At 34.0% G+C, this 10,185-nt stretch overlaps 2 protein-coding genes across 2 annotated transcripts in view; one reads left to right on the top strand and one right to left on the bottom strand.

Annotated features, from left to right (window-relative positions):
• Positions 1-303: 303 nt before the first annotated feature.
• LOC126823285 (fibrinogen-like protein 1) overlaps positions 304-10,185 on the bottom strand; it is a 74,107-nt gene continuing 64,225 nt past the window's right edge. Inside the window, exons 3-4 of the mRNA XM_050552026.2 lie at positions 7,761-7,898; positions 304-3,160 (exon numbers count right to left, since the gene is read on the bottom strand). Of these exons, the coding sequence (XP_050407983.1) occupies positions 2,718-3,160; positions 7,761-7,898 (581 nt within the window). The 3' untranslated portion in view covers positions 304-2,717. The remainder of the gene's footprint in view (positions 3,161-7,760; positions 7,899-10,185) is intronic.
• Positions 4,956-7,045, top strand: LOC126823296 (uncharacterized). Its single transcript, XM_050552046.2, has 2 exons — positions 4,956-6,005; positions 6,399-7,045. Exons 1-2 carry the CDS (start codon positions 5,162-5,164, stop codon positions 6,482-6,484), a joined length of 930 nt encoding a protein of 309 aa, XP_050408003.1. The 5' UTR covers positions 4,956-5,161; the 3' UTR covers positions 6,485-7,045.

Here is a 10,185-nt window from a genome sequence, read left to right as displayed (position 1 = left end):
CAGCTTGTTTATTACCCAATATGATCAGGGACCTATTTCACGAAATCCAAATTTTAGTAATTTGATTGGATAATATTCGGTTGATTTTAGTGCTTAGCCAATCAAAATTGAAGTATCTACTAAAATTTGGATTTTATCTTTAGTTAAAATTTCGTGAAACAGGGCCCAGGTGTTTATAATAATTACACTTATTCTAATTCCAGAACCAATCAGTGTCCAAATCTGGGAAGTGTGCTGCCCATGTTCAATGGCAAAGTGGCCAATGCATAAGAATTGTCTATATTCAAACAATAGACAAAAAAGTACTTTTATAAAAACTCAACAAGTTTATTCATCTATTAAATACATATATAGTGCTAGTAAAAAGAAGAAACAGATCTGAGTGTATAGAAACATACAAGTCTAAAGGCACAGTCGTGGTTTTATATGGATTCTTTCTTATACGTAAACATCAGAGCTGTTTCAAACAAATTATTTATAATAATACAGAGATAGTTTACACAGTAAAATAATACATAATATAATTACGCGGTCGTAATAATACCAACCAACTATAATTGATAATTTATGTCTTGTTTAGTAACAGCATTTCTGAAACTCCTCACCCGTACCTTGGAGGGATTTTTTGAATTTGACTTAGATAAGAATTGTCATAAATCATTATAAATTCTCCCTCTGCTCAAGAAGATTATCCAAAAGACCATATGTTTTTGCATTACAGTACTCGCCTGTTTCAAGCTCGAAGGTAACTTTCACACTATACAACACCAATGGATTTATAAGAGATAATACTCAAACATCCAAATTATCTCATATTTTATTGCATCGTTGTCACAAAAATTGAAAAAAAAATCATTACGTTGGTTGGTAAAATACTAAAACATAAATTTGGCACGATAAATAATAATTCTCTAAATCCGCCAGACCATTTACAATAAAAACAAATCTATAAATTGTTATAAAATGAAACAAATTTTATAAAATCATACCCTAACCTTTCATCAAACTAAACATTGATACCACTTCAATCCAAGTGTAAACTATTGCTCCATGTGCGCAAGGCAAGGTATGCTTACTTTGCTAGACCAACCGACGACACTTCTCATTTTAGGAGTTCGTGTACTTGACAATGTTTGTAGTAATATTGCATCTTGATTTAGATACTATGAATAACAAATCAAATTATCAGCATGCTGATAGATATCATTGGCATTATAAAAAAAATCATTTATTGAGATTCAGCAAAGTGCCACCGAAAACATGAATTTTCAGAGAAGTAACTGTACAGATCAAAACTAAGATTTATTTTCGAGACAAAAACAAAACTAACATTTAACATAATACTGAAAGCATGCAAAGTACAATATCAGATTATAATGATACTATTTACAAACATACATAGATTATATTTAGAAACATGTTTATAATGGTATAAAATGATGGGTGCTACGTTTTTGCTAATGTAGACTATCTATAGATTGTCGGTTCCGTATAATTTTATAACTCAAGATCCCAAAATAGGCTTACGATTTTCTCTTTGTGTGTGTATGTGAGTACGCCCGTGTGTGTGTTTGTTTTTTAGTTTATATTGACTAGACCTGTTTGAATTGGAGAAAAATGAGATAGTCGAGTTAATAAAGTTTAATGTGTAAATTTGCTTTGTAAAGTCAGTCTATGTCAGCATAAAGTTTTTAATGTTCACTGATACAGCCGATGTACAGACATATCCGTTTTTGTGTTACACTGTCGACAGTCGAAAACAAAACTAAAATTACTCAACGGAAGGACTTTCGCCTAATATTTCGCAACGAAATGTAATCGTATATATTGTGGTCGATCACTGTTTGAAAGAACAAATCTGATCAACCCAATTCAACATTTTATTCTCAACTAAATCAACATGTTAAGCTCCTTTAAGGGGGTTAATTTATAAAATCGCCCAGAACCGACAAAATACTAAAAGTACATACAAATGAACTGGCTATATTAATTTTATTATATTAAATACAATGATTACCTAATATTTGTAAGTTATATCAATATAAACCGAATTATCGCCAAAACATAAGGCGATTGTCCAAATTTAAGTACAAAAAGCAAGTAAGTCTGTTTAAAAATTATGTACACAATTATTAAAATTTCCATAATTTAAGGTTCCAACTATGGTTAATATATATATATATATATACGATAATGTTGAGTGAAGATATACGTATGTACACTAAGTTCAACAGAGACCAAAAACGTCACTAGATTTGCTAACGTCATTGTTTTCAGGGTAAAAGCTACACATTTAATTTTGAACAGAACTGATCTTTCAATGACGTGTTATGAAATTAATCTGTTCCCGACTGATAACTAATATTAAACACTGTTCCAGTTCACAAACGAGTACTCAGAATCTAGCTTTAACTAAATACAGTCCAGTATTATACACGTATACACAATCCTCGTCCTTTCAAACTTCACAACCATATAATCACGTTACTTTCATATAACGTGGTTGGAGTGTGCTATACAGCCCTCATGTCAACGCCAGAGTTACGTTTTCCTGAAACGTATCTTCGGAGGATGTTATGTTTATGTGACTTTAGTGTTAATTTATGCTTATTATGAAAATTCAATTGTTTTATTTCATTTGATCAAACACGCGGTAAGCGAGAGCATGTGCTTACCAATTAGTTTTTATTATCGAAGTTATATCGTGGACTAGAACTTCACACAACGTCGTTGGTGATTTTGGCAGCGGGCTTAGGGCGGTCGGATGGCTTAACCATCATTTCTACATTCTTTAACGACGAATACATGTGAATGCTGTTCCACTGAATACCGTCGCGCTGGAAGTAGTTGCTGTGGAAACCTTTGTGGTAATATTTGCCGTTGAGATGAGAATCGAAGCAGTTGTTGAACCACCAGGCACCATGGTAAGCCTTTGCGCAGTTGTCATAGTAACGACCGTCGTTATCTTTATCATGCGTACTGAACATCATACCGTCGTGATTTTCCCAATATGATGTCAGGGAATCGCCAGCGTTTCCGTGGTAACCACTAACATGGAGTCGGTAGTTTTCCTTTTCCCCTTCTACACTGAAATGGTCGTACTCGGCATATAAATGTTTACCGGTCCAATCTTCCATGTCCATGTGAACCATTGTGTCGTCTGCAAAATATAAGAGAAGAAACAATATTATAGTTTGCCAAGTTCAATAACCTTGAGGAACATGAAAACATAAAACAACTCTTCTTTCAAACCAAATTATTTGTTATTTCAACCGGGTTAGAGTAACGCGAGATCTGTTCAGCTTCAATGTAACCGACATGTTTTAATAACAACCTTGAAACATTAATACACGTTGCCAAAATGCCTTAAAGCAGGTTATAAACTTTGTAATCTAATCTTCTATACAAAGGGTGCATGTAGTCTGATTTTGCTAGAGGTTCTGCGACCAACCCCCAGTTCGAACTTTCTTTTTGAATTTGTTGTAGGCCTACTAATAAATGTTTTTCTAGATAGCGAAAAAATGATTCCTGCACATTGCTCGACGACCCCTTTTAATACCTTAAATGCCACGGAAGATTACCAGGACCAATCAAATGAAATAAATACATTCTGATTAACTCGTAATTTCTTTTTCGTCATCAAACCCTTTGATTATTTCATCGCCCACCAGGGGAGCGATATCGCGACTATTTGGGAAATACGGCTCTCACACCTCACTCCCAATTGGTTACACCACAGACAATCGAAATATAGATCTAAATCAAATGTTATCATATGTTTCTGATATCCGATTCCTTTTGTATTGTGGAATTAATAAATGGGGGATTATTTAAAGTATATTCAGATCTAAATTTGTTTTGATATTAAATATATGTTTTAAGTTCACGCAGGGCAAATAGTAAAATGAATATAATACTTATAAGAATAGTTTGAAGTAGGTTCTATATATTTCATGCTCTAATATTTCTTTTGGCTTTCAATATCCAGGTCAATATCCAGGCTACAGAGTTATTTCAACAGGCTGTGATTATTCAAGCTTGTCTGGTAAATGGTATTGAATAACTGTGTTAGATATTGAATTTTCTTTTAACAATACATGGTACGTTAACAATAATCTACTCTTCATAAACCACTTAAAACTATACTCCGTTCACATTTTGAGATATATAAGATCTCTATGTTATTAGCTTTACCTATAATTTGTCAAGAGTATTTTTTAAAATCCCATTTCATAATCTTAAAGAGACATGTTGCTTAGATCAAAATGTCAGATGCGTCGTTTAAGGGTTCGGAAAAGTGAGGTGTTGTGCAATGTTGCGGGTGTCTTGGGGAACCATGCTTAACTATGCCTGAAATATGTAATATTTCAAAGACTGTTTGGAGCCGCGATTACTGGACGCCGAGAGTAACGCTATTTCCAATGTTGCAGATCTATACCCAAAGTCTATTTTACAATATACCTTTGATATCGCATGCCACAATTGATATATGACGTAAATAAGAACCCAAATAGTATAATTTATTTTACGACATATATTTTTAAAACTCCAACAAAAATACAAAATAGATAGCATGCTTTATGAGGGATATATAATATTATCAAAACTATCATAAAACTAAGATCATTTTACAATATCCTGTATCAGAAAATAGACATTTTATCTATTACGTAGATTTGTGCATTTTAAAGAAAGGTATACCATACACCTAGATCTATCTATTGGAAGTCCCGTGTGTATATTTTATAATACAAGTTTCTAAAGACTAAATACAACAGACCTATTGAAATCAACCTTAATAGTACACTCACTAAGTTTTCTTTGAAATGATTTCATTGTTCGACAACTCAACTAATGTAAATACGTAAATAATCACTTATGTATAGGTAAAAGCAAAGTGGGGCGTGTTTTACAAAGCGCGACTCGTCCCTTTGACAAATCGGTCGCTGTCGACAACCAAATATTGAATCAATTATATCCGAATAGTTGTTATGTTCAACACAGAGGGGTGAACACCTTAGATCCGCCATTAGAGTGTAGTGTTCCGTCTTTCATGTATTAATAGTTTTAAGTTTAATTTGGGATAAATTGTGATGAATTTCAATAAAAATGCAGGTGTAATTTTGGGAATATTTTTGTGAACATATCGTTAAATGACAAAATGTATCGGCGTAACGGACCACCATCTCGAAAGGAGATGGAAACCCCTCGTTTAGAACTAAATGTATGGAGGGAACCCCGAGAAGATGGCTGGGAACACACTAGGGTAGAATTAATGGATCTGCACGACCACCATGTTCACGGTATAAATTGTGGATGTTTCCCGAAAACCAGCAATAGTTTTATTCCTTCCATGATCTACGACGATGTGCGCTGTCCCCATTACGAGAACGAAAATCTTATCCAACCCGGACAGCAACAGATGCTGGCGTATCCATGGACGGTTCAGACGTACGCACCACCTCGGGATTTGTATGGGAGAGAAGCCAGGGGTTCCAGTAAGATGTCCATCGGATCCTTTTACCGGACACCCTCAGTTCAGTCAGCACCAGCGAAGGTTCTAGATCGACCAACAGAATCTGCTTCCCTGAAGAAACGAAAACCACATGCACCGTTCACGGCGCCGGATAAACGCGACCGTAAATTCCAACCACCAGCATCAGCAGATTCATATAAATCGCAACAACGTATTGCGGTCACTCCCAATGTAACGACAGCTGACGGAGACGATTATTCTATCATGAATCCTGAAATCAACGACCCCGACAAACCTTTAGTGACGCAATTTGATAGTGTTAGTCAAGTTGCTACGATAGGTCGCCATGATTTGGGGGATTTTAAACAACCTAGAGATAGAAAGCAGAGGGGTCCACGCCTTGACAGACAATTTATGTTAACTCCTCCGCGACCAGCTCTCTCTACACCAGACCCGAGACCAAACAGTATCACTAGTAGTTTTAAAAATAGTCCAAGAAGAATATTTACAGGACAATATGTGGATCCAAGTAAGTATTAGACAGTTTCCTCAATATCAATTTCTATGAAATTATTATATTAATAATTTTATGTTTTAGAATTACAGGAGCCACAGTGGTTTCGTGAATATTATTAAGGAAGTCCCGGTGTTGGCCAAGACAGTTCCTATGAATTTTTTTCAGCCTGGTTTTTTAGTCGCCCGGTATTTGACAAAAAAACCCGTACTTGTTGGCGTGCACTGAAAAGAACCCCTGCTAGATGGATTTCGACGAATAGATCTGAGGAAAATCTCCTTCATAAAACACTCCATAGCATTAGCCCAGTTGGTGCAGAAACGTGGTTAATTCGTAGAATTATATCAACACTCATTAAATTAACGCCCATTTCAGTGATATTTATTGGTCTGTGTTTTCTAACTTCAGGAAGTGGTCATAAATATGAATACGACATTAAATATAAAAAACACAACGTACAGGGTAACAGGAAAAAAGTTCTAGCCGCTTTTTAATGGATATTTTATAAAAGTCTGAACTGGTTTAAATAAATTGAACTGATCATCAGAAGATGAGTTCTTTTGACAACGGCCTTGGCCTGTCTAAGAGAAATAACCAATTAAGTGAGTTGTGTATGCACTTGTATTTGAGATTTGATCACATGCAATTTTTAACATGATATCTTTAAAGATGTAACCACGTGAACCTGTGTTGAAGACTCTTCTACAACGTAATTAATTGAAGGGTTGTGTGAGATTTTTCTAGAGATGATATCAAGTGGACATTTGTGTGAGATTTTTCTAGAGATGTAATCAAGTGGACATTTGTGTGAGCCATTTTTAGAGTTTTGTTTTGGAGTGAATAGAGGAGAGCAGCCTTTCCATTAGCGTGGTTAACTACATAATTTTTCGTCGGATCTTCAGATGTGATTCTATATATTTTATGAAACTAATTATGTCAATTTAGACGATAAATTGAACTATAACATATGAATATTTTAACATGTAATTTAAAATTTAAGTACATGTCATTACAAACATTATACATGATTATACAAATAATAATTACATACTTTGTTTTGTGGTGGGTAATGATAACTAGAATATGGTTTAGTATGGAAGCGTATAAGGGTCAATAGCGCGATGGATACCGCGATATTAATAAGGTAATGTGTCAACATATTATGATCGTTGCAATTATTTTAACCCCGAAAAGACTACTTTTGCTGAGTAAATTAAATCAACGCACTATGTTGTTGGTCATCATTTCGCTTTAAATGCGCACGTGTGCTTTAAGATATTTTAACGCAAACGTTCACATTGTTATAAGTAAATGACGACATACAACATACATGTAGCTCGTTGATTCAATTAACACGGCAAAAATTGTCTTTTTAAGGCTAAAATAATCTTTTCAGGTGTAAAATCATAGCAAAGATCCCAATATGTTGACATATTACCGCATTAATATCGCGGTATCCATCGCCTTATTGACCCCTGCTTTCATAGTTTAGCGATATCTTTATTTTATACAATTGAATTGCGTTAACACGATCTCAACAATCTCGAGATTCTGGCGAAACATTGTGTTGGTCCCGCTAAATTAGTTCCATAATTCAACTAATAATCTGTCTATAAAATTAATTGGTCTATCTATACGCTTGTCTGTCTTATTTCGAGATGATTTTATGGTATCGTGTGCATAAATATGGTATCGTGCGTTATCATCATATATATAATATAAGAAAACAGAAATGCATTTTGATATTTAACCAAACAGCCCGATACCTACCTTGTGTTGTCAAAGCATGGATGTAGTCATTTCCTAACCAAAATTCACCTTCTAAATTACCAAAACCTTCTTTATATTCCTTCCATTTTCTGAAGAAATCCACTGAACCGTCCTGTCGTTTCTGGATAACAGTCCATCCTGTTCAAGAAAGACAAATATCGTTCAAATGAATTCAGACTAGGTCATATTATGGTTAAAAAATGAATTACTTAAATATTGGACGGAGTAACATAAAATAACAACAAATGGACACGTACGAAAACATCAAAGCCATAATGAACTTATATAGCATTTATAATAGTTTCCTAATGGTCTGTGTGCAAGGGCAGACAAATGTTGAAAATGATTAAACTTCACATTTCCTGTTCAGGCTAATAGCAACAACATCGACAAATGAATTTTAATTCGTACATTGTGCCACGTATTATTAAGCAAAATAACTTTGTACGCGCTATTAGAAGATTCTAAATGCCAAGATATTTACTTATTGCGTGGCATATTTATTTCACATGCGTAAACTTAATGTAAAGCCTTGCATTGTGCTATACAATATCTACATGCAATAACTATTAAGGGCACAGCACAACAAGACATAAAATAAATATTTATAGCTTAAAACAGTACAGACGACACGTACAAGTGCATTGCAGGTTGAAAGCGCGGTTAAATGAATGTTACTACCCTTATAGGTATAAACAAATTTATCTATATTTATATACAGATTGACCGTAAATGTAATCATTTATGCAATCTGCCTTCAAGGAAGTAACCACCATATTTCAGCCATTAAAAAACCTAATCACCACTGAATATAAATGTTTAGACTACCCAGAATTGATTTATCTATGATTAACTGACTTCATGTACACGAACAGAATTTACTAAACGCAAATCATATTATTTTGAATCAATTACTATGAAATGCTAATATAATGAAAATTACGTATTATCTCTCTTTATAGAAGAATTTCACCACGGTAGCTAAGCATAAAAGTTTATTTTTATGCGATCTGTCTGTGTACTCTCCGTTAGTGAATGGTGTTTAAATATACGTGCCAACTCCCTTAAGTCAATGAAGAGTAAAATATCCAAAATTATACTTTTCCTTATTGTGTAGTTACAACTATCTAACGTAAATGAAAACACGTACAAATAAGTAACGCAACGCACCGGGGCATACCAGCATGCTGGAATTTGAACCTAAATGTTCTGGATTTGATGAGTTATTAATAATCCAATTTATAAGGATTTTGTAATTATTTTTGTGATAATTTTCTTTATTCAGAACACGTGTAAATATGCCTTAGAACTTTAGAACTGTGGTTTGCTTTATATGAAAAACAACTGAAATACTGGTGGTTGATTTGCACTTTCCGCCCCTTTTGGCTATGTTTACTGAATTCTTATTAATTATTTCATATAAAACACAAAATATAAAATCGCAATAATTTGAAATTAATAAATTGGTGCGATCACAACATAAACTGAATGAAAAAATATACTTATACACTAAGTAAATAAAGTAGTTACTTTCGGACTACTTTTTGTAAATAAATTGTCAAGCCATGCTTTTGCAAATTAAGAAATGCAACACCTATAGTATAGCACACAAATCTACATGTAAATGACACACAACCGTGCAAACTGCAGACAACAAATCAATGAAAAACATATAGGAAACGAGTAAAGTAAGTAAAGAAATTAAAAACAAGCCGGTGAAAACATTCTCGCTTCATGCAGACATCCTTACCTATCTGACAACTATATAGATAATATACCAACAGCCTGTATACTACCATCGTTATGTATAATATAATAATGATATATTTAAAAGGACAGTCCATGATGTCTCTGGAAACCCTCAATGTATGCAAATCAAACGTCAAAATCCGAAAAAATAACCATTTGTCTGGTCTAAAAGTTGAAAATTCAAATATTGAACCGTTCGGATATGAACGAAAGATTTGTTTAGTTATTAATAGGTCTACATGGAATTTGGCGACGATTGCTTACCACTATAATATTGATTATCCAGCCAGATACATATCGTGGAGGCAGGCTCTTACGGCCAGTGAAAACTAAGATTTGGATTTCTTCTACAGATTTCGGTCAATTGTAAATGGACTAGGAACACTATTTCTATCAAAGAATAAGCAAGTTTTATTCCCCAGAACATATCTAAGACTGTCTGTTTAAATTAAATCGTAATGATCCTTCATCTGGATGATTACATGTACAATAAATAGATATTTTAATTTAGAATAAATCGACCACTATCAACTTAATAACCCTGTGCTATCAGTCAGAAACATCTAAAGAAACGTTGTCCTTCTTCGCTAACATCCCTTGGGCAGGCACTTATCCGCGATTGTGATTTCCGGAAGTCATCCTTTGACAATATAGACCTCTGAACCGACAGGTATCT

Source organism: Patella vulgata, chromosome 6 (genome assembly GCF_932274485.2).
Source record: "Patella vulgata chromosome 6, xgPatVulg1.2, whole genome shotgun sequence".
NCBI lineage: Eukaryota > Metazoa > Mollusca > Gastropoda > Patellidae > Patella > Patella vulgata.
Note: the sequence above shows the minus strand (reverse complement) of the source record. Positions and strands in the feature narration are given on the sequence as shown.